Source organism: Xyrauchen texanus, chromosome 45 (assembly GCF_025860055.1).
Source record: "Xyrauchen texanus isolate HMW12.3.18 chromosome 45, RBS_HiC_50CHRs, whole genome shotgun sequence".
Lineage (NCBI taxonomy): Eukaryota > Metazoa > Chordata > Actinopteri > Cypriniformes > Catostomidae > Xyrauchen > Xyrauchen texanus.
The window spans coordinates 18,714,007-18,740,034 of NC_068320.1; the positions used below are offsets into that span (position 1 = coordinate 18,714,007).

The following is a 26,028-nucleotide window of genomic DNA, read 5'->3' on the forward strand; positions in this document are numbered from 1 at the left end:
TATGCAGCCAAGCGCAATCACTCCGAAGTTCAGGTTCAGGCTGCAAATGACATTTTGTATGATTGACAGTTATTGGACTAAGTTGAACAGTAGCTTTAGAATTGATGAAGTTAATTTTGATTTCAATGTTGTTGGCAGCCATTGGATTATGTTGGTCATTACTTTGATTTAAAATTGATGAAGCCAATTTGTAAATGCACTGGCTACCACTTATTTGTTTGACAATGAAGTGAAAACATTAAGATTTGGTTGCCAAAGTAGTGAGAACAATTTTAAATAAAGAAAGAAAAGAAAAAAAAGTAATGCACAACACACTTCCTATAGCTTAGTATTAATTAAAAATTCCAAAACATAAACCAGCTGTCCCCGTATGAGGACATACATTTTTTAGGCAAACTATTTGCTGTTCTATGAAATTGCTTTGTTTGTATGCAGGTATGCATGAGGTGCTACTAGTTAAAAAAGCTGAGACATGATATTTAATTTATAAAGGGAAATGCACACAGCAATCTCGTCCGGGTCTCAGAAGGTTAACCTTGTTTTGACTGAATCTAAAAGAAGACTGCATGTTCTGACAGAAAGCCCTTGGATGGCTTGATTATCGAATCTTTTGTACAAATATTTTATAATATGTAAATGTAAAGTTTACTTTAACTGCTCTGTGCTGTGATTGACCACATCAGATTAAAATATTTCAGAGAGCCATGTAATTGTGATTTTTGTATGTCAGCAGGTCTCTGATGATGCCATTTAAAACATAGTGTTCACTCAATATTTCTGAATATCCAAATTCTTGTAGGTAAATATGATTTTTCTTTCCATTTTAATCCATGTCCACAAGTATGAATGTGTGTGTGCGTGTTTATATGTGAGGTTCTACAATAGAAACAAACATAAATGAATGAACTCACATGGCTCAATTATTATTTCAATGACAAATCACACAAACAGTCTACATCATTTTATCAATGTCATGAAAATATTAAGTATGGAGCTAGAAGAAAGACTAAAGTAAGAAAAGAAATGACATTTTACAAAATTGAAGATTTTTGCTGCGATGTGGTGGTGGCGTAGTGGGCTAAATCGCTGAGCTGGTAATCAGAAGGTTGCTGGTTCGATCACCACAGCCACCACCATTGTGCACTTGAGCAAGGCACTTAACTCCAGGTTGCTCCGGGGGGATTGTCCATGTAATAAGTGCACTGTAAGTCGCTTTGGATAAAAGCGTCTGCCAAATGCATAAATATAAATTTGATATTTTTTCATTTTTAAACAGCATATTTTTTATATATTTTTTGCTTTAAAATGTTTAGAGGTGGAATTAGCTGTAACAATTCAGATTATATCTATAATTCTATAATTAGATTTTTTACAGCTAATTCCACCTCTAAACATTTTAAAGTACAAAAATATCTGCTGTTTAAAAATACAAATATATACAATTTACAAGCAGCAAAAATCTTCAGTTCAAAATTCAGTTCTCCCACATTATATCAGAAATTCTAAATGTAAACAAACTAGGCCAAATGTCAAGAAACTGGATTATTCACTTGCATTTAAATGTCTTACGTCATTGTTCTAGCTCCATAATTAACATGTATAAGTCACAATAAAGTCATACACAATACTGCCATCTATTGTTCAGATATGGCAAAAATGTATGTGAAACATAAAATAATGTAAACCATAAACATATAATGCCTAACAATCAAATAACAAGAAATTCCCATTTAGATAATAACATGTAGAAACATAAAAAGAAACAATATTGCTTAAGAATATAAAATTGCCCATGTAATTACAATCAAATAAATGAGGTGTATTCAAAAGGTGTGATACCTCACATGACCATTGATAAACGTTCAGTGCTTAATGACAAAATAAACATCCTATTCACACTTGTAATAAACTCTGACTAACAGTTATTATTTACTAAACAAACAGGTTACTCAAATTCATTCACTGATGCCTACTTCCACACATTCTCTTGTCTCTTTTCCCACTTCTGATGCTGACTGACAATAAAGGCTGTTTGGACAGGAGTGCACGGAACTGGCTTTTCCAACATAATAATTACAGTTGCTGAATGGTGAACGATATGAACTCGTAACAGTAACAGGTCTGGTAGTCCAACTGCATCACTATCGTACCATTCAGCAAAGTTTGATGTCCCATAGCTCCTGTCCAAACAGAAGAGCACTGCACAGTAAGTCACTATAAATACAAAACATCTGTCAAAACAAGTAAATTTACATTGAATATTAAGTAAATACAGAAATAACAACAATTTCCGGTGTGTACAGATTCTGCTCTTACAGACAGATTTCTGAATGTGTATGTCAGGAAACAACCAAGTTTGCTAGTTTTTGGCAAATTTCTAAATTTTGCCACAAGAAGTTGAAATCGCTAGATATTTTTTTAAAATAATTGTTTTAACCTCCCTTTCCATTTTTGCAGAGGTAAAACTTAAATTTGGAACTGCAATGATGGAAATAGTGCTGTGTTGTATGTGCCCTGCACCATCAAAAACACAAAAATGTTCAAAATCAACATTCAGAAATGTTCCATGTTACAGTACAAGTGGCTTCTAGAAAATACATCAAGATATTTCAGCATCTTCATTGCATAGATTCTCATTCTATAATCATGAAACTATTAAAACATTAATTTAAGTAAAACATTCATAAGTAGCATGTTTATTGATTTAAAGCGAAGAGGAAAGAGAAATTAACATTTTCAAAAGTCCATGAAAGCAAGACATTTTTCTGTCTGTCAAAAGAAAATCAGCTAAATACAATTGATAATTTTGAACACATTAAATGTAATATAAAACATTGCTGGATTGCAATTGAAACTTGTATATAAGATCACTTAAACTCATTCCATTTCCAAAAGCTGTAAAAAGATTTGAGGTTGTGTGTGATTCCTGAGTTAAACAGTCCCTCCATGTTTGGCTGGCACATTCCCCACATCATCATAGTCTATTATTAGAGAACAAGAACAAATTCCTGTCAATACATCATTAAAAGCAACATAATAAACAGACCAATATTTGCATTAAATTTAAATGAGCTTTTCTGATTACATAAAATTTGTGTGACATAAAACTGTTTACAAATCACCTACCAAACAGGTTTCTCACATCTTCACATCATACTCCTCCTGAACTCCCTCTGAAACAAAATGTGTCTTTTATTATGAAAATGAACAAAATCTCACATTGCACTTTGTAATACATTAATAAGGACATCATCACAAATAAAATACTTTACATGCAGACATTTTCTATAATGTACTATATACTACCATACTTTATTTAGCTGCTATAATTTTGATAATAAATCACTGTACCCAGCTTCAATCTAGACGGGTATCATTTTATACAGTTTAATACAAATCTAAACATGCACCCATTTTATTATTGGAGAACTGTCGCAAGATCACAACATCATAGTTTTCTGGTAAGTAATCTACAAAACAAAATACAGAAATAGATTAATTAATGTAAAATATATATATTATTTTGAAATGGCCCATATATGTATTTAAAGTATATACATTAAAGGTACCTTCATAAATATTAATTTAATGATATAAACAAACCTGTGGCACAAAGTCTCAGTCCAGCAGTGATTGCATCATCGTAGGTCTCTGGGGTGTCTTGTTGCTCTTCTAAATGATTTCAAAGGAAAGAGGAAATATACAGACACTACTTTTATAACTTTTCAAAGTTCATGTTATTTAATTAACTTTAAGTGAAATCCCTCAAAAGGCACTGATCTTTTGGGACATTAGTGGTGGTGACATCATCATAGTGTTCAGATGAGTCTCCTACTGCAGATTTAGCTACACTCAAACAAACAAATAAACAAACAAACACTCTCTCAGGTCAAACTTCATTTGACATATTAGATATACTGAATTTTATATATCATACATGTAAGCGCAGCGTAGTTCTAGTGGGAAGACCAGCAGCTGTACATCATCGCACCTTTAGCTGGGTAATTCTTAGCAATCACATGTAAGCCATTGCTTTACAAGTCAGCTCACAATCTATCACATTGCTGTTTGAGTGTGCTAACACGGCAGTCTTCAACAGCTATCATGTCCGATGAAGACAACTTAGTTTCGCTCCACGACGAGTCAATACCCACCCAGGACATAGATTTCATCCCATGCTCCTTACCTCCGGTCAAGGATCAAACACCCCCTCGGCGCAGTGAGCGTCTGCGTACACAAGAGCTTCATTGGGATCACTGCCCACTCAGAAGAATCTTAGAAATGCTAGCCGACAAAGGCATCGCCATCGCCAACGTCTTGGGAACCGCAGCTTCTCTCCCTCACGATGCAGCCACGTCTTCTCAACTCTCTGCTCCCAATTCAAAAACTGCGGGGCGTAAGCGTTCTGCTAAATCTGGATCCCCAGTCATCTCACGGTCACATCGGAGACTTCCTTCAGTCAAAGCCTCAGCATCTACATCAACCAGAATTGGAATTGCCGTGAGATCAATCGCAGAGTCAGTTAAAAATATAGATTCCAGACTTTTACTCCTCGAATCTTCACATCTTTCCTCTTCTCCAGCTCCAGCACAGACAGCCCCTCATCCTGTAGCCGTTTTAGCTAGCCCTCCCCCCACGCACACTGCTCCCGACTTCTCCTTGGCATTCTCCTCCCCCACTCACACGTCAGGTAGGAGTTTCATTTCACCCACTGCAGTGAAGTTTCATCAGTGCTCAGGGGTCAAATCATCAAAGGTAAAGACATAAATTTAGCATCTCTTGTGCTCCCCTCCCTCGCATGCTATCGTCAAATTGTGGATTGCGGGCACGTGTCAGTGGCTCTCAAGTCTTCAGATCCCAGACTGTTGTGCAACCTCCCCTTTCACAAATTCATCACCCACCACGTCTCTCGAATTTCTTGGCATCATGCTTGATTCGCTAAACATGCAAGCTTTTAATCCAATTACATCCACAGATCTATTTACACATCGTTCCTCCAGTCAGTTTCGGTCTCAAAACGTGATTTGCCATGCGCATCATTCCTCAAGGCCACTCCTTAATTTCCCGCCTCCTCGCACTAGCCCATTCCGTAGACAACCTCTCCGACATCATATCAATCGATGACGGCTGCCGCTCGGACCTCCTCTTCTTGTCACAGCTCTTAAATCACCGGAACGGCATTTATTTTTTTCACAATTAAAATCCAGAATCTCTGGACGACATGTCCTTCTTTACAGATGCAGCACTCTCTGCAGGATTCGGGGGTTATTTTCAAGAATCATGGTTCACAGGGAAATGGCCAGATGAGTTTCTCAATATAGCTTCCAACACCCCCTCATCCGCTCTCTTTGAAATGTATCCCATCGTCATGGCTAGCATCATATGGGATTCATTCTCGGCACGCAAACACATTGTAGTTTTTTGCAACAATTCCGCAGTCATCACCATAATCAATAAAGGCCGTTCCTCCTCCAGCCTCATCATGTCCCTTATAAGATGCCTGACATGGCAGAGCATTTCCTACAATTTCATTATCTCAGCCAGACACATTCCCGGGTTTTTTTAATGTAATCGCTGACTCCCTCTCTTGTTTTCGTTTCCAGGAGTTCCACAGACTATGCCCCTCCGCCAACATAAAACCTATTACCTGCCTAGCTCTCTCAGACCACCTGCTGGATTAAGCGCCTCTCTACTAACCCTTCCTAACTCTGCCACAATTCTCATGCAGAAAGGACTTGCCCAGTCCACACTTATTTCCTACAACTACACCTGAGCCCACTTTTCCTCCTTCTGCCAATCACACAGCACCCCCTCTATTTCCCGTTTTAATCTCCACAGTGTGCACATTCATTTCTTTTGCTTCCATTCTAGACATCTCAATTTCCTCCATCAACAAAAAGGTAGCCGGCATTCAATTTCATGCTAGATGCCACTCTCCTGACACCCCCAGCATTTTCTCCAATCCCTCCATTCAACTGCTACTTAAAGGAGTCCAAAAATCCCACCCCTCCCTCCCCGACAATAGGTTACCTATCACCTCGGACATCCTTCACCTCATGATTTCCTCACTCTGATCAGGTCTCTTCACAGACTACATCGATATTCTTTTAGAAGCAGCCTTCCTTTTAGCTTTTTATGGGTTTATGAGGTGCAGAGAATTCACCACTAACTCACTCTCCTTTTTACCTTCTCGAGACCTTTCCTTTTCTGACATTCCCCCTTCACCTCTATGGTTAAATATCTGCAAACTTGACACACTGCAGTCTCTCCCGTCATGTCTTCTCGGGGCACTCATTACATATCGGAGCAGCTACTACTGCCATTCATCGAGGTATTCCAGAGTCCACTATCAAGATGCTCAGCCACTGGTCTTCCTCATCCTACCTGAAATATATTCATCCTAACATTCAAATCAAACAAGCCCAACTCTCTTTCAGCAGTAAGTTCTCATACCTATCTGGTGGTGGTCGGTGGCTCACGTTCACCATATCCTTCCGTACACCATGATTTAATCCAAGCACATCCACTGTTCGCAAGGATAGCGCATAACTAGGTCTACCCTCCTCGCCTTGGCTTCCGTAATCTCAAGCATGGTCCTTTGCATTGGTATTGCACAAGCCAGCCTGCCTGAAGCCGGAAAGCTTGCACTATAATGGGATATCTTTCAACAGGGTATTGCACGACAACATCGCCATTATCGTATGGCTTTCACTCTTGCTGTCACCATGGATAAGATAACCATCAAACAATGGCCGCCCTCATTCAAGGGCTTGAGCCTCATAGAATATCTTTCTATGAAGGGTATTGCAAAAAACATCACCATTATGAACCATCACATCCTTGTACGGTTCTACACCAGCACTGTAGAGAGTATCCTGAATGGCAGGATATAGCACCGCCCACAAACGCAAAGCCCTGCAAAGGGTGGTGCGAACTGCCAGACTAATCATCAGAGGTGAGCTTCCGCCCAAAATAAAAAAATAAAAAACAAGGACAAACTAAAACTCTAGGAAGGGGTGGGGGGGGGCGGGGAGGGGTGCACAGCTTTTCCTATTGCAAAGGCACTGCACAACCATGCCAGAGATATTGCACATTTCATGTCAATCTAGGTGCTCACATCTTTTATTTTTGTTATGTTTATTTATGTTTTAATTCATTGCACAAGTTTGTATGAAGCAAAATGTAACATCACTTCAGTCTTCTAACCTGAAAGAACCTTATCAGCATCATCATACCCAGAAAGTAGTTCTTCAGAAGGGTCTCTTCCTGTTATTGGAAAGAAGAACCATCAGAAACTTTTTCCAAATTATAAATCAGCACACAACGCTGTTTAGATGCAAACTACCATAATTTCTTTTATTAACTTCTAATTTAATTCAAACACGTGGATCTGCAAATCTGTTATTAATCAGTTCAATTCTCTCACCCATTTCTGAATGAAGTGATTAGTTATGTTCATCTGTTCAAATCAGGCACTATACTTTCAGACTGACTTACCTCTCTGAGTGATGCGTTTATCTTTATTTGTGATGAGTCTGTGATTAATCTCCTCATAAACTGCTTCAGTCTGAGTCTTGTGTCTTCTCTTGGAAAGAACTGTGAGTGAAGACAGACAAACCTGCATGAGCTCACAACACATGACTGATGACACACTGAATAAAACACAATAAAGTTACAATCTAGTTTTCATTGTGTTTGAAATGAACTACTGTATTATGTGATCTGTCATACCTCTCCTCATCACTCTGTTCTGCTGAATCAGTATAATGAGTGGCAGTAAGAGCAGTAAGAGCACAGCTCCCAGTACAATCAAAACCACTGGAGGGATGGGGAGAGTAGATGCAGGAGGAGTTTGCGGACGAGTGATCAGTGAGGACAGAGATTGTGTCACATCTGTCTGTGAAATTGGAGGAAAAGTTGATGTTGTTGGGGCAGGAGTCGTGGACACAGACAAATCTGTCAATTATAAAAAACAAAATTAGCTGCTGAAATCAAAATCAAATTAGCTAATAAAACATGCTAATTAAGGGTTTGAATAAATACAATACATTTAAATAACACTGAAATTAAATATATGGCATAAATGTTTCTCTGATAGTCAGTTTTCAACTATTCTGAGAATGTCTGATTCAGATCACTAAATAGTTTGCTCTCACCTGCACAGGTGATTCCAGCATCCTCTTTGTATGAGCAGTCTGTGTGGTTATTCAGGGAGAGAGGACAGTCCCACAGGTGAATCTCATTCCCTCTGCACTCGACTCTGTTCAGCCACACAACACCTTCACCAGCACCAAAGGCTGCATTCCCATCAGCACTCAGTGCTGCTCCACAACCCAGCTGCCTGCAGACCACCTGAGCATCCCTGATGTCCCACTGATCATCACAGACTGAACCCCACACAGCGTTATGATACACCTCCAGTCTTCCAGAACACCGGCCTTTCCCTCCACTCAGTCTCAGAGGAACATATCCTAAAATTTTGGATAACAGTTTGTAATTTTCCTCTAATTTGTTTGAGTGTCTTGAGTTGCTTCCTGGTTCTTTTGCTATTGAAAGCTGTATGAAGTTCTGTTCATTTAAAACTGTGCAACAATTTGGAAAGAATGTGGCAAAAATATGGAACTAAAATCTGAGCATTTACACTATATAAATCAACACCTTGTAACTTTTGTCAACCAATCAGAATCAATAATTCAACAATACTATGTTGTAAGTTAATGCATATATATATATTAGGGCTGCACGATTTGGGGAAAATATCATATTGCGATAGCGATATAAATAAATAGTATCATGAGTTAACTTGCTTGGTTATCAAGGAAAATGCACAAATAGATTACTGATAATGCTGAAATGTGTATTTTTCAACTCAAACATACAAACTAGCAACAACAATAACTATAAATGCAGTGTTTTCAAATTAAAATAATTTTACAAAATTAAATAATATCTTTGCATTACTGCAAACTTGTTATTTTCTCAATATTACACCTAAATAAAATAGAACAATAAATAAGAACATACACATTTTCACGAAAATAAGATTGTCCAAACAAACAGGGACATTTAAGCAGGATGTAACATGTACTTTGTATAAACTCTTTTGAAAAGGAAATAGGATACAAAAGTGTGGTTCACTCAAACAACTAAAACTGTCACACACACACAGAGTTGTAATTTTAATGTTATTTTTCACATAAGATTGATCTTATGATAATTTCATCAAGGATGCTACACGTTGCAAGCTGCAGACAGCAGGGGTGAGAGACGAGCATTTCCGTGTTAGAGTGTGCATCAGCCGGCGGTACTTTAAATCTCTCCCGGTCACGACTCCCGCTCAGATTGGGTTTTTTCCGCGACTGGTTGAAACGGCTCTGACCGCACAGAGAATGACAGTTTTGGAGTTTGTGCTTATTTAAATGTCACGCTCCCGTATTATATTAACTTTAACTGTTGATGAAATAAAGATATATCGCCGTGTTTCTGTTATTTTTTCTGACCACCAGTTCAGTGTCTGTCTGCTCGGCATCTACGTCGGTCTGCTCGGCATCTATCTACACCTGATTTCCACGCTGCACACTGGAAACTCACATGACCACACGTGCCACTCCCTAAACTGAGACTGACTGGTCATCTTTTTAGTAGCGGTGTAGGAAATTCGTAAAGAACTGAAGATTTCATACAAAAGGTGTACACTACAGTCTTCAAAGACAAAGGACAACTGGCTCTAACAAGTACAGAAAGAGATGTGGAAGGCCCAGATGTACAACAAAACAAGAGGATAATACATCAGTCTCTAGTTTGAGAAATAGACGCCTCACATGTCCTCAGCTGACAGCTTTATTGAATGTTACCCATTCAAAACCAGTTTTGTGTACAACAGTAAACAGAAGACTCAGGGGTGCAGGCCTTATGGGAAGAATTATAAAGAAAACATCTAGGTTACGTATGTAACCTCCGTTCCCTGATGGAGGGAACGAGACGTTGTGTCAGAAGCGACACTAGGGGTCTCTCTTGAGCGCCGATATTCACCTCTGAACTATGAAAAAAGGCCAATGAGAGTTGTCAACCAGTATTTGCATGTCCCGCCCCCGGACATACGGGTATTTAAGCGGCGCAAATACGGGAGTTCATTCAGGATTTTTCTGAGGAGCCGGAAATGGTCTGGCCACAACAGTGGCTCGGCTCAGCGACATGGCAGGGGAGACACAACGTCTCATTCCCTCCATCAGGGAACGGAGGTTACATACGTAACCTAGACGTTCCCCTTCTGTCGCTCTCTCCACGTTGTGTCAGAGAAGCGACACTAGGGGTCCACTTAAAAAGTGCCATGTGCTGAGCCGTGTACGTGAACTGCTGATACAGGAGCGAGCAGGTATTCTTACGTGCAGAACGACCAACTGTATCAGGCTGCACGTACCCTTCCCCATTGCCCCATTTAAGCCATCAGACTCCTTATCGTTACCCTGGAGGGGGGAACAAGGTGATGGCCACCAACATGGGAACGGGCCAGCCTGCCTGGGCCTCTTTTCTCTCTATGTTTCTCGCATAGAGCAACTACGGCCGGGGCCCTTACACGCATTAAGGGAAGGGGGTCTTAGCCCTCATTCAGGGCGGAGAAGACCCTGCGGAGGCCACACCTACCCGAGAGGGGAGGAAAAGTTTAGTGGCAAATACATCAGATGGCCTATACTTAGGACCTATGTGGAAAAGTTGGTGCGGTGGTAGATCCAGCCTCGTAGAGGGGGGAAGCATACAGCATGGCGACCGAGGCAGCTGTAACTGCCTAAGGGAGACATGGGAGTCAGCTCGTGAGGGGACAGTACCGTGGCATTACACACAGGGGGAATCCGAACAGGAGACCTTATAGACCTCATAGAACTCGGAGATTATAGAATCTCGCAAAAGTGTTAGGTGTTGCCCAGCCCGCTGCTCTACAGATGTCTGCTAAGGTGGTGCCCCTAGCCAGTGCCCACGAGGACGCAACACTCCTGGTGGAGTGAGCTCGGACCCGCAAGGGGGGGGCACGCCCTGGGTGTGATAAGCCAGAGAAATGGCATCGACAACCCAGTGGGCGAGTCTCTGCTTGGAGACAGCGTTCCCTTTCTGCTGTCCCCCAAAGCAGACGAAGAGCTGCTCAGAGCGTCTAGTGCTCTGTGTGCGGTCCAGATAGATACGTAAAGCACGTACTGGACACAGCAGTGAAAGGGCTGGGTCTGCCTCCTCCCGGGGCAGCGCTTGCAGGTTCACTACCTGATCCCTGAAGGGTGTGGTAGGAACCTTGGGCACATAGCCCGGTCGCGGCCTTAAGATCACGAAAGTGTCTGCCGGACCGAACTCCAGGCAAGAGTCGCTAACAGAGAACGCTTGCAGGTCCCCGACCCTCTTGATGGAGGCGAGTGCGATCAGCAGGGCGGTCTTGAGAGAGAGGGCCCTGAGTCCAACTGAGTCTAGCAGCTCGAAGGGGGTCTCTGGAGTCCCGTGAGGACAACCGAGAGATCCCAGGAGGGGAACAGGTTAGGCCGGGAGGAGTCAACCTCCGGGCACCTTTTAGGAACCTGACAATTAAGTCGTGCTTACCAAGAGACTTGCCGTCTACCGTAGTCGTGGTGGGCAGCGATAGCGGCGACATACACCTTGAGGGTGGAGGGGGACAGCCTCCTCTCCAGCCTCTCCTGTAGAAACGCGAGCACTGACCTAACCGCGCACTTCTGTGGGTCTTCGGCTCGGGAAGAACACCAGTCTGCGAACAGACGCCACTTTAGGGTGTAAAGATGCCTGGTCGAAGGGGCTCTGGCTTGGTTGATAGTGTCTATGACGACCAGTGGTAGGCCGGCTAGATCGTCCGCGTCCCGTCCAGGGGCCAGACGTGGAGGTTCCAGAGGTCTGGGTGCGGATGCCAGAGCGTGCCCCGTCCCTGAGAAAGAAGATCCTTCCTCAGGGGAATTCGCCAGGGAGGGGCTGTCGTGAGGAGCGTGAGATCCAAGAACCACGTTCGGTTGGGCCAGTAGGGGGCCACCAGAGTGACTTGCTCCTCGTCCTCCCTGACCTTGCATAGCACCTGTGCAAGAAGGCTCACTGGGGGAAATGCTTACTTGCGCAGCCCCGCGGGCCAGCTGTGCGCCAGAGCATCTGTCCCAAGGGGAGCCTCTGTGAGGGCATACCAGAGCGGGCAGTGGGATGTTTCCTGGGAGGCAAAAAGGTCTACCTGGGCCTTGCTGAACCTGTCCCAAATCAGCTGAACCGACTGGGGGTGGAGCCTCCACTCTCCGCCGGGCAAGCTTTGTCTTGATAGCGCGTCCGCTATCACATTGAGGTTGCCGGGGATTTGAGTGGCACGCAGTGACTTGAGTCGCTGCTGGCTCCAATGGAGGAGACGACGGGCGAGCTGTGACATGTGGAGGGAGCGTACTCCGCCTTGGCGGTTTATGTAGGCCACCACCGTGGTGCTGTCTGTCCTGACTAGGACGTGCTTGCCCCGAATTAACAGAAGAAACCTCTTTAGGGCAAGAAAAACAGCCAGCAGCTCTAGGCAGTTGATGTGCCAGCGCAGCGGGCCTCGGTTCCACTGGCCTGCGGCTGCGCGCCCGTTGCAAACGGCGCCCCAACCCAGTTTGGAAGCGTCGGTCGTAACCAGAACACGTCGGGACACCTGCTGCAAGGGCACTCCTGCCCTTAGAAAGCAGAGGTCTGTCCAGGGTTTGAAGGCTTGGCGGCAGGCAGTGGTAACTTTCACCTTGTGCGTGCCGTGGCTCCATGCTCGTCTCGGAACTCGAGTCTGGAGCCAGTGCTGAAGTGGTCTCATATGCATCAACCCCAGCGGTGCGGCCGCCGCGGAGGATGCCATATGCCCCAGGAGCTGTTGGAAACGTTTTAAAGGGACCACGGCGCCTGGCTTGAAGGAAGCGAGGCATTTCAGCACTGACTGAGCACGCTCGTTGGAGATGTGCTGTCATTGAGACTGAGTCTAACTCCAAACCGAGAAAAGAGATGCTCTGGACCGGGGTGAGCTTGCTCTTCTCCCAGTTGACCTGAAACCCAAAACGGCCGAGGTGCTTGAGCACCTGGTCTCTGTGTGCGCATAGTAATTCCCGTGAGGAGGCCAGAATGAGCCAATCGTCGAGGTAATTGAGTATGCGTATGCCAGCTCCTCGGAGCGGGGCAAGAGCCGCCTCTGCGACCTTCGTGAAGACGCGAGGGGACAGAGACAGGCTGAAGGGGAGGACTTTGTACTGATACGCCTGGCCGTCGAACGCGAACCGCAGAAAGGGTCGATGTCGAGGGAGAATCGAGACGTGGAAGTACGTGTTCTTCAGGTCCATCGCTGCGAACCAATCTAGATGCCGGACGCCAGATAGAATTTGTTTCTGGGTGAGCATTTTGAACGGGAGTTTGGACAAGGTCCGACTGAAAACTCGCAAGTCCAAAATCGGTCGTAAGCCGCCGCCTTTCTTGGGTACAACGAAGGGCTGTAGAAACCCTTCTTCGTTTCGGTTGGAGGGACAGGCTCTATCGCGTCCTTGATTAAAAGGGAGGCGATTTCTTCGTGCAGGGACTGAACGTGTCTGTCGTGCACTGCGGAGAAACGAACGGCCACGAAGGGGGCGGAGACCTGGCAAACTGAATTGCGTAACTGAGTCGAATGGTCCGGTCAGCCATCGCGACGGGTTGGGCAGCAAAAGCCACACCTCTAAGCTCCGTGCAAGGGGCACCAAGGGGACGGGTTTTTTGGACGTACCCGGCGGGGCTTCGCGGCGGTGCGGAACAGGTAACGCGGCATCGGGGGGCAACGCGGCATCCCGAGGCTCTGGTGCTGAGAGCAAACTCAAAGCACTTACCTTGCTCCGCGCACCCGGCGGGGGGCGGGTTCGTGACTGAAGAGGAGTTCCGACGCTGGCGTCCTCTGGACTCATCTGAACCGGCCAGCCGGGGAACAGTCGTGGGGCTGAGGGCGGGAGCACCGCATCCAGGGAGCCGGAACTGTTGAGGCCTGACAGCAGAGTGCCATGAGAACGGCATTTGCGGGCCATGTGACCCAGAGGTAAAGGAAATAGCTCTTTTATTGAGAATTTGGGTACCGCAGCCCCTGTTGAGGGGTGCGGCAAATGAAAAAACAAAGGATTCTCCTCCCGGCCCTCCACCGGGGGACGGAGCGGTCTTACCACCTCCGGAGCTAACTTCTTGCGCTCTGGGTCCGCTGTCTCAGGAGCGCCTGGGAGCCTTCCGGGTCCTCGATGGGGTCCGTGAGACAGGGGGCGTACGCTTCCCGCGGTTTGCTCGACGCCGGGGCTGAGAGCTGGGCCCGGGTTGAGGCGGAGCGGAAGGTCTTCTGGCCGCGGGAGGACACCCTCGGGGAGCAGATTTGGCCTGGGCCATGGCGGCAGGCTTGCGGCGAGGCATGATGTGAGAGATGGCCTCCGTCTGCTTCTTCACCAGGGAGAACTGCTGGGCGAAGTCCTCAACGGTGTCGCCGAAGAGGCCGAACTGGGAGACAGGGGCGTTGAGAAAGCGAGTCTTGTCGGCTTCACGCATGTCAACCAAGTCCAGCCATTGCTGACGTTCCTGGACCACCAGTGTGGCCATCGCCTGCCCGAGCGCCTGCGCTGTGACCTTCGTTGCTCTCTGGGCGAGGTCGGTCGCTGAGCGCAGTTCCTGCAGCGTGTCGGGATCAGGGCCACCCCCCGTGCATGTTTCGCAGTGCCTTGGCTTGGTGGACCTGCAGGAGAGCCATGGCATGCAGGGCGGAAGCGGCGCATCCGGTAGCGCTGTAGGCCTTCGCGGTGAACGAGGATGTTGCTCTACAGGATCGGGAAGGGAGTACAGGGCAACCCCGCCAGGTGGTAGTGCTTCCGGGGCATAGGTGGAGCGCAACAGCCCTATCCACCTGGGGAGTCGCCGTGTATCCGCGGCACGTTCCGCCATCGAGGGTGGCGAGGGCGGATGAGCAGGTGGCGGTGCGACGAGTGGAGAGTGGAACCGGGGGGGTGAGGCTGTGAGCAGCGCCCAGCATCCAAGAACCAGTCGTCCAGCCGTGATGGCTGTGGGGACGATGGAGGGTTCCAGTCCAAGCCCACGCTGTTGGCTGCCCGGGAAAGCATATCGGACATCTGTGCGTCGGCCTCTTCCTGGGTGTGCAAGCCCGAAGGCGGCAGCCCAGAGGAGTCCTCTGCATCAGATCCCACGCCCTCCGATGTCGCGGCGAACTCGTCTGCTTCCATCGCAAGAGGGTAGGCAGACTGGCTGTGAGGCGAGTCGCCGCCACCTCGAGCGGGGACGGGAGTCAACGAGTGTGTCGGGGCGCGGGTGATCCGAGGGGGCGTACCCGGCGGAGCTGCACCCGCTGCTTTCCCCGAATCGCCTCCATCGCCAGCCGCATCGTCCTCAATCCCGTGGGAAGAAGGAGCGACACGGGGGGCGGCTGGAGTGGCTTGCTTACGGTTGTAAGCAAGCCGCGACCGCAACGTTGTCATGGTCATGTTCTCGCAATGAGAACATGAACCATCCACAAACGCAGCCTCGGTGTGATCGCTGCCCAGACACACGAGACAACGCCTGTGGCCGTCGGAAGCAGAGAGTGCTCTAACAACACAGGGGTGGAAAGGCATCTTGAAAAAGACGCGTCCTTAAAAGGACGTTCAATGCCGCTGTGTTTTTGCTCTTTTAGAGGAAATTACTCTTTTAAATAAAATCACTCTTTTATGAAAAAAAGAACTCGTAAGAGATCTTTATTATCTCCACTGTCGAAGCGCTCAGGGGCAGGAAGTGCACAGCCGTGCAAACAGGAGAAAGCCGCTGTTGTGCACCGTAGAATCCAACAGCATGCAGCAGAGGGATAGCAGGAACTCGGTGTGTACACTGAACAGTTGCAGACACGACCATCGGCTCCGAAGAAATTTTCTGAATGAACTCCCGTATTTGCGCCGCTTAAATACCCGTATGTCCGGGGGCGGGACATGCAAATACTGGTTGCCAACTCTCATTGGCCTTTTTTCATAGTTCAGAGGTGAATATCGGCGCTCAAGAGAGAGACCCCTAGTGTCGCTTCTCTGACACAACGTGGAGAGAGCGACAGAAGGGGAAAGACACTTTTGAAACAAAAAACAAAAAGAAAAGGTTAGAGTGGGCAAATAAAACCAGCCATTGAACAACAGATAATAGGAAAAGAGTGTTATGGGTCTTAACCCCATTGTGGCATGTGCTACAGGAAGAGTTGGTGATATGGCACCTGAGTATCTGGACAAACTGACAGCTAGAATGCAAAGGGTCTGCAAAGCTGTCATTGCTGCACGTGGAGGATTTTTTGATGAGATCTCTTTGAAGTAGTTTAAGAATTTCAGTATTACATTCATACGAGCAGACAAATAAGTATGTTTGTATTAAGTTTGGAGCAGAAGAAATAGAAATAAACTTTGTGAAAATTGTCAGCTAAACGCTAAGCTAAAATGCAATTTCTAGCCATTTTACATGCACATGGTACCAGACACGATCATATTTTTTATCAGGAAAATTCATGTTGGATCATAATTTTTTTCCCTAGTAAGACCTTTGATATTAGGGCAAAAATCATATTCTTTATGATAATTTTTGTATTGTTTCCTGATTTATCTTGTTTTAGAAACAACACTGCATAAGATATTTAGGTTTTTCAGATAATATATTTTGAACAGGTGTATTTTGTACTTAATGAGTTTTTATAGTCAAAACAAATGAAAAAAATCTCCCAGTGCTGAAGAAGTAATCCAAAGTATTTAATATGTGTTACTGACCTTGAGTAATCTAAAAGAATACATTGCAAATAAAATTTTTACAGCATGTATTCTGTAATCTGTAATGGAATACATTTCAAAAGTTACCCTCCCAACCATGTGTGTGTGTGTATATATATATATATATATATATATATATATATATATATATATATATATATACATACACAGTATATAAATTTATAATTCTGCAGTATTTTAATTATACATTTATGTCATTAAACTGAAATTAAACCTACTTGTACAGTGTCTCTGGTTTAGAGCTGCAGAACATGAAAGATGACTTCGAGGCGATTCATCGTTTTCCTTTTCTGTGATTACAATGAGATTAAATTAAGAAATTCAATGGAGAGAAAAAAATGTAAACACTTAGGCTACACATTCACTTGTTGATTGCTTTTAGTTAAATTACAATTTCCCTTATTTGCCCACAAACTTGCAGTTATTTTTCAACTGAAATAGTTTATATTTTTGAAATATTTTTTTTTTTTGAATAAAACAGAACAATTTACCTGAGCAGGTTATATTAGCCACATCATTATGATGACAGTTATTTTGTCCCCAGGTTGAAGATGGACACTGCCACAGAGTTGAGTCATGTAGACGACATTTAAATTGATCCAGCCAATTTGACTTTAGTCCTTGTGAGTTACTGGGGTCACTGGCAGATCTTCCACAGTTTAGCTCTTGACAGATCAGACTCGCTGTGTCACTGTCCATCTGGTTCCAGCATACATTACCCCATGATCCATTGTAGAAAACCTCCACATTCCCTTTACAACCATCAGTTAATCTGATCTCTTTGAACTCTAGATAGAAAAGAATTAATCAAATAAAAAAATACAACAATTGCAAAACATTATGGCTATTATGAATACTTGGGTACCTGAATTAAATTCAACAGTTTACCTGAGCACACGACTCCTACATCCTCCTTGTGTTGACAGTCATGTTTTCCCCAAACCTGAGAAGAGCAGTTCCACAGGGACGTCTCATTCCCCTCACAGTTCACCTCATCCAGCCATATGGGTCCAGAACCAGGACCAAACCAGGCTGGTACCTGCTGGTTACTGAGGGCCACTCCACACTGCAGCTGTCTGCACACCACATGGGCATCTTTAATATCCCAGGAGTCATCACACACTGTCCCCCATGAGCCGTTGTGAAAAACCTCCAGCCTCCCTGCACAGTCTCCTCCAGAACCCACCAGCCTGATGGACCCACGACCTGAAATCAGATATAGAGAAATATATAATTGCACATACACATTAATAACTATTGATGAAAATGTCCAGATATTGTTGTTCTCACCAAGGCAGGTGATTGACAGCTGTTGTGTGGAGCTGCAGTTGAGAGTTTGTGGAGAGCTGCAGTTCCCCAGATGAGCTTCACTCCCAGAGCACTGGAAGCCCATCACACACTCATGACTGTGTTCAAGACTGGATGAAGAGGAGCTGTAGAAGTTCAGCACAGAACCACAGCCCAGCTGTCTGCAGACCACAGAGGATTCAGTGAGACTCCAGGTGTCCAGCAGTACTCTCCTCCAGACTTGATGGATGTAAACTTCCAACTCCCCCTCACACTCTCTCTCTCCAGACAACCGCACTCGCCCATCTTGAAGAGCCAGAGAGGAACCTGGAAAGGAGGTATGCTTTAGATCATTTTCTTGCTGCATAATTCAGTTGTGCTTGAGCTTCAACTCATGGACTGATAACTGGACGTTCTCCTGTAGGATTTTCTGGTAGAGAGCAGAATTCATGTTTCCCTCAATTATTGCAAGTCACCCTGGCCCTGAAGCAGCAAAGCATCCCCACATCATCACACTACCACCACCATGCTTGACCGTAGGTATGATGTTCTTTTCGCGGAATTCTGTGTTTGATTTACGCCAGATGTAACGGGACCCCTGTATTCCAAAAAGTTTCACTTTCGACTCATCAATCAACAGAACATTCATCCAAAAGCTTTGAGGATCTTCAAGGTGTGTTTGGGCAAAATTCAGACAAGCTTTAATGTTCCTCTGGGTTAGCAGTGGTTTTCGTCTTACCACTCTTCCATGGATGGCATTTCTGGCCAGTGTCCTTCTGATAATGGAGTCATGAACAGTGACCTTTATTGATACAAGAGAGGCCTGCAGTCACTGGGATGTTGTCCATGGCTTTTTATGACTTCATGGATGAGTCATCGCTGTGCTCTTGGAGGAATTTGGAAGGTTGGACACTTCTGGGAAGGTTCACTACTGTGCCAAGTTTTTTCCATTTGGAGATAATGGGTCTTACTGTGGTCCTTTGGAGCTCCAGAGCCTTTGTAAGCCTTCCCAGACTTCTTTATTTCAATCAACCTTTTCTCATAATTTCTGGAATTCCTTTCAACCTTGGCATAGTTTGCTACTGGGTGAGACATTTTAGCCCACTTCATGCTGCTGAAAAAGTTCTATTTAGGTGTTGATTTAATTAAACTGGGCTGGCAGTAATCAGGCCTGGGTGTGTCTAGTCCAACTGAACCCCATTATGAATGCAGTTTCAAAGATTGGGGATTTAGTAACTAAGGGGGCAAATGCTTTTTCACACAGGCCTAGTTGGTATTGCATAAGGTTTTTGCTTCAATAAATAAAATTATCATTTAAAAACTGTATTTTGTGTTTACTCAGACTGCCTGTTACATTTACATTTATGCATTTGGCAGATGCTTTTATCCAAAGCGACTTACAGTGCACTTATTACAGGGACAATCCCCCCGGAGCAACCTGGATTAAGTGTCTTGCTCAAGGACACAATGGTGGTGGCTGTGGGGATCGAACCAGTGACCTTCTGATTACCAGTTATGTGCTTTAGTCCACTACGCCACCACCACTCCGTAGATTCTGTTAGATTTTGTTAAAATTTTTTAAACAATTTAGTAGAGAAGAAAAAAGAGAAGAAATCAGAGAAGAAATCAGGACAGGGGCAAATACTTTACACAGCCCTGTAAATGCAAGGACATGCAAGAATATTTGTTATCGAGTGGGCTACATGAATATATATATTTTTTTTTTTTGAGGGGGTGGGGGGGGGGGGTCCTTATAATTTTGTAAATTATAAATACATTAGTTGTATTAAGTGATATAAATTTACATTCATAATGTGATAGACTGCAGATGATTGCTTATTTTATTTTTATTATTACAGAAACCTAGACATGCCCACCTCTTGATGAGCAATCATTAAAAATTAAATATCACCTGCAGGTCTATGGGCTCTATAACAGAATCTCACTTCTATCAGAAATTCAGCAATCATTGCATTTTTACTAATTCTTGTAGTACACTTACTAGAACAGATGACTCCAACATCTCGTCTATGAGAATGTTCCGCTCGACTCCATGAAGAGATGGGACATTGTGAGAGTTGTGTTTCATTCCCATGACAATCAAACACATCAGCCCAGATTTCACCACTTCCCTCTCCAAACCAGTCCGCTTCCACAACAGACACAGCAATCCCACAATTCAATACAGAGGACACTGGCAGCTCTCATATCCATACATCCATCACATACGGTGCCCCACTCATTGAAATACTGACGCTCCACTCGACCAGAACAGAAGTCAGGGCCATTTACCAGTCTGAGCGCTGTGTAACCTAACCACAGATCAGAGAGATTACAGTAGTAACAAGATTAAAGCAGTATAAAACTCTATGTACACATAATGCAAAATATAACTCATTTGTCATGGAAGATTATAATGTATCAAAAAATAAATATAAAGGGACATTGATACTTAACCAGAACATATTAGTTCCACGTTGCTAACACTGGTGCAATTATATTTGCGTGAAGATATTGAACAGCATGAAATCTGAGATTCGTTGCCTCTACACTGAATCTCTTCTGTCCACATCTGACCCTCTCCTTTGCCAAAAGCAGCTGCTCCCAGCACCTGTACAGGAGCCCCACAATCCAGCTCTCTACAAACAACCTCTGCATCCTGCTGGTCAAAGGCAGCATCACACACTGAAACCCATGTGTTTCCATCAAGTATCTCTAATCTCCCAGAACACAGATGAGGTCCATCAGCAAGTCTGGAACGTTTGTGACCTGTTCATATTACATAACAAAAAGTACACAGTAGACAAAAACACATGATGAGATTTTTTTTTTTTTTGGAAAGGTGTGACAACATGAATTTATCTTATATACAGTATACTGTATATTCTCAAATTATTACAACAAGACTTGATTTCATAGTGAATCTGGGACAATAATAGTATTAGTATGTAACAGGTAAAGGACGGGCAAGGAGGCAGCGGGAAACGTCTGAACAGTAAACATAAAGATTCAGGTAAATATCAACATAAAACAAACAAACAAAAACAGACACATATGCAATGTGGCCATGTGCGTCTCGCCAGGGACGTACTGGGACTGAAATTCAGCCCGGGACTTTAAGATGGAGAGGCCTTTTACGCGAGTGCCCTTGGTGCACGAGCAGAAGGATTTTTTGCAGATATTTTAATTCTGATAGTGTTTTTATGGTATAAAGAGAATCAGATTACACTGAAGACCTTCAAGAAATTTTAGGATGACACCTGCCTCTTCAGGTTGCATAAGCAAGTCACCACTGCACTGAACACAACCAGGTCAGCAAAACCTAATCTCGAACACATAAGTCACAGTATAGTTAGTATACTGCTAACTACCAGCATGTCATGTGTACAGTCAGTCGGAGTGATAAAATGGTTACAAATACTAACAAATACCCACTCAGATACTCAAAAACCACAATGCAGTCCCATAAAATAGAGATTTGTGTGTGTGTGTGTGTGTGTCCTCACTTTCAACTCTCCCTGGCTCAGTTTCCCCTGTGCTGGACCCTGCCTCTGCTTACTGATTGTACAGCTGAGAAGAACATGAGAAGACCATCAGTAATAAATATGACTAAGAATAATACATTTTCTAATTCAATCTGTGCTTCAGTTAGGTTATTATCTAGTATGTGGAACTATTGGCATTTTATCCTATATGTAAATATGTAATATTGTGCTGTATTTTTCTATTTTGTGTGTGTGTGTCCTTAATAAAGCTTTGATTGATTGATTGATATGCCTAATATGATTGCCTACCCTGCCTTGCACACTGCCCCTCTACCTGTCTGTTTCCTGGTTTCTGCTGCTCCTCCGCCGCCTCCTCCTCCTCTCTTCTCCTGCTCCTCCTCTTCTCTCTTCCTACATTGGAATTCTACCAAGCCATGTAATAAATGCCTATATTTAAATGCAAATATAAACAATTTCAGTGTATAATAAATCACTAATATATCCCTAATCGTGCACCTGTCCTGTCCATGCTGCTGGGTCCTTCCTCATCTGCACCTCCGGCTGCCACAGCACTCTTTCCACTACGGAAAAGGTCTGTTAATTTGGCGCATTTAGCTGCCTCTTGTGCCAAATTGTTTTTCTTTTTAATTCGTATTTTTTCGGCCCCACCCATTTCTTTCTCTTCTATCCTTCTTTTTGCCATTTTTACCGTTCGTATCTGTTGCATTCACACAAACCCGCCAAACATGACCAAAAGTAAACTCCTTTGATCGGCGCCTAGTTTGAGCCAATCGGATGTCAGGAAAAACGAGGATCAGTCCAAGTTGGGAGGGGCCGCTCGTATCCCCCCTCAGATTGAAAGTATTGGTCTGGCCCGGTCTGAAACACACACACACACACACACACACACACAGCGTTCCGCTGCAGCTGAGAGGCCGGTTAGGCCGGTCGCGTATCATTAAAAAAAAAAAAAAAAAACTCTTTGACCACCGGCCGGTCTTCGGCCTGAAATGGACCGGCCGTTCGGGATTGTTCCCGGTATTCCCGATGGCCAGTCCGCCCCTGCTTTGTAGGCTAACTGATCCGCGGCTGTACTGTACCAGAAACACATAGGCATACTCACTATTTTTTTATTTCAAATCCAGAAGTTATCAACAACTTTTATTTAAAAAAAAAAAAGTTTTGTCTGCATTGCGATTCTCTTTGTACACATATACACTCATTAATAGACGTATTCACGTTAAAACCCAATTTAATCAACGTATTCAATGCATTACTTCTATACAGATGTAATTTGCTCGAGCAATTAGGCCTAAGTGGAAAAATATTTAACCATGTATTTATATTAAAATCGCAAACATTTTAAATTAAAACTTAAAATTGACAAAAACAGCAGACTCATACCTTTTCTTTTGCATTTAAATTGTAATACAATAAATCTTGCATTTCACAAGAACTTGTTTTTCCACCTCCACGAATGAGACTAGAGTCGTTCATTATCCCGCCTTGTTGAGGTCAATTTTAGTTTTCCTTGCTTTACTCCGGTCTTAAAGTAAAAATGAGACTGTGAAAAATAGTAGTATTTAATTAAATACATTTATCTAAGTCTATTTTGACTATAGATCTCAAAACTCCTCCAGTAGCCCCTTAAATAAAAAACGAACAGTCCTAACTAGAACGTTCATTAAAAAAAATGCCGCATTCTCACTCCTCTCCGAAGATCAATGCTGCATTCAAGGAAGAGAGATTTGGTCATTTTGGCACACGAAAAGAAAATCACAAAAGGTCTGGACATGAATCAGTTTGTTTCTGAATTTGCCAAGACTAGCCGCAGACTGGTCCTGTAGATAGGATACACTGGATGTACTACAATAGTTCACAAAAAGGGTAAAATAATAATAAAAATAAAATAAATAAAAAATTAATAAAAAAAGTTATGTTGCCTCTGCTAATCATATCATAATTTCAATTCTAATAGTTTCACAAAAATAGCTTTTATTTCAACTCACCCCTTGTAGCCTAATATGTTATGTTTTCTTTTATATAGGCCTACTGTTTACATTTACATTTATTCATTTAGCAGACACTTTTATCCAAAACCACTTACAACCAGAGAATAACATTAAAAAACTGATCTCATACCGTTCAAATGAGCATATCAAAATGTTTTACCTAGGGCCGCATTCACAAAGAATCTTATAAGAGGCTACAAGTAGTTTCATAACTTTAGACTCCTAATGTGTTTTAATAAGAGTAATTCACGAAGCATTTTAGCCCTAAAAGTAGCACCTAAGTCTGGAACAGTTTAGAAGAAGAAACAAATTAATTTACCTCTTGTCTATACAAACGTGACTTCAGATTAATTTAAAAAACTCTCTCGTCTCGGTTGCCTACTAGTGTAGCACGTCTTCTCACAAGCAAACACCTGTCACTCATCACCAGGCAATCACCGTGATCTGATATATGAATCTGTCAATAATAATAATAAATAATAATAATATCATCATCATATTATTAATGTTGACCTGGTTTAACTAACTTTTATGTGATAGCCCTATAGTCTAATAGGGGCCCTGTGCCTATCTCTGGGTTCCTGGCTTAGAAAAAGATATGCACTAAAACAGATTGTGTGTAGTATAGCTTAATGTTGCGCCGATTTTTTCAATTGTTTATGTTGCCCCCCCAAACAAGCCAAATGCCCCCCCAAACATGATATGCTGGTAACCCCTCTGCTGCCTCCTCCACAGGGGTTATTGGGCATAACCGTTTTCTTCCCCGTGATCCACATTAATGCCTGCTCTTTCAGAAGTTCGGAGCTTGTCTCGCACATAGCGAATCGGAAAACATGCGCTTTGGAGAGATTGAGGGGCTTGCGGGCATTTGCCAACAAAAGAACCACCTCAAAACTATCCTACTCGACCTCGCGGCCCTGCCGTGCCTCCCCGCATGAGGCTGATTCGTCCCTCAGAACGAGGGCGATATGCGAGCAAAGCATCTTGAGACTCATGCCCTCACATTGAGGGCGATTTGCGAGCAAAGCATCTTGAGACTGATGCCCTCACATTGAGTCTCCATGAGAGCTGTCTCTGCATGTGTGCAGCCCAGACAGTAAATGCAGCTCTCATGCTGATCGTATGACAGGATGTGCATCTTGTACAAGAAACACGGAAGAACATCTTTTAAAAGACACAAACACATAAGTGAATCTTTTAGATATATAAATGAATATATATTTATATCACACAATATACAATACACAATATACAAATGCTTGGTAAGAATACACAAACCCGGCCGAAATGCTGCAGGGAATCAGGATGTTGAGGCACGTTCACCAGTGAGGCGTCAATCAGCGAGGGGTGTGATGTTCGCCGGAGCACTGCAGGGGAGCGGAAAGTCTTCCCATGAAGATTCCTCCCTCTGACTTATGTATATTGACGGCAAAGGTAGAGTGCTTCTAGACAAGAGATGATCGCTTTCTTGAAGGAAGAAACTCAGAGGAAATGGTGTTTGTGCAGCTGTTTTTATAGTGGACAGTTTCGTGTCAAAACAGGTGGGGCCATTCTACTAATCCACAGTTTTTCAGTGTGGACTCTGATCCTGTACACATTGAATTATTCATCCAGATTGGTCCTGATCCTGGTCCAAAATGAGCATCACCCAAAGCATCTACAGGTTCTCCACAGTCCAGTTCTCTACACACCACTGCAGCATCAGCCATATCCCAACCTTGATCACACACTGTTCCCCACTGACCTCTATGAAGAACCTCCACTCTACCAGCACAGGGACTGTTACCACCAACCAACCTCACATTCATTATGTCTGTTGATGTCAGAGAATGAAAAGAGAGGGACAGAGTGAATGAAGACTGAAAGTTTATTCTAAAATTAAATACAAATCTGCTCTGTTGATATTTTTATTGAACTCATACCGGTACACAGCAATCCAATGATGTTCTCATGAGAACAGTTGCTTTTGATTGATGGTGATTTTGGACAGAGATAAATCTGAGATTCATTTCCTCTACACTGAATCTCTTCTGTCCACATCTGACCCTCTCCTTTGCCAAAAGCAGCTGCTCCCAGCACCTGTACAGGAGCCCCACAGTCCAGCTCTCTACACACAACCTCTGCATCCTGCTGGTCAAAGGCAGCATCACACACTGAGACCCACGTCTTCTCATGAAGAATCTCTAATTTACCAGAGCAGCGAGAACCTCCAACAAGTCTGACTCCTGAAAAAACAAAACAAAAATACAACATTATTATAAAAATAATATTACATGGATTCTCAAAATCATTATTCTTAAGTCAACATTTTAAATAAAAAAACGAAATAAAGAATTTAAATATAAGAATAAAAAATATCCAACTTGTTGTAATGGATGAGGAGAAATACATTTTCAGTCAAGAAGATAGAGAAGGTTTGTAGAAGTTTACCTGAGCAGATGATTCCAGCATCTCTAC

General features: G+C 43.6%; 2 protein-coding genes across 2 annotated transcripts in view; both read right to left on the reverse strand.

Annotated features, from left to right (window-relative positions):
* Positions 1 to 25,701, reverse strand: part of LOC127637388 (scavenger receptor cysteine-rich type 1 protein M130-like) — a 107,766-nt gene extending 82,065 nt beyond the window's left edge. Inside the window, exon 1 of the mRNA XM_052118420.1 lies at positions 25,651 to 25,701. The gene's annotated coding sequence lies outside the window, so the exon portion shown is untranslated. The remainder of the gene's footprint in view (positions 1 to 25,650) is intronic.
* On the reverse strand, positions 922 to 18,190 carry LOC127637396 (scavenger receptor cysteine-rich type 1 protein M130-like). Its single transcript, XM_052118430.1, has 12 exons — positions 18,078 to 18,190; positions 17,676 to 17,993; positions 17,279 to 17,575; positions 17,006 to 17,077; positions 8,157 to 8,471; positions 7,732 to 7,956; positions 7,498 to 7,596; positions 7,207 to 7,266; positions 3,604 to 3,672; positions 3,411 to 3,470; positions 3,127 to 3,173; positions 922 to 2,981 (listed from the first exon to the last, which is right to left on the reverse strand). Exons 1-11 carry the CDS (start codon positions 18,178 to 18,180, stop codon positions 3,139 to 3,141), a joined length of 1,653 nt encoding a protein of 550 aa, XP_051974390.1. The 5' UTR covers positions 18,181 to 18,190; the 3' UTR covers positions 922 to 2,981; positions 3,127 to 3,138.
* Positions 25,702 to 26,028: the final 327 nt, after the last annotated feature.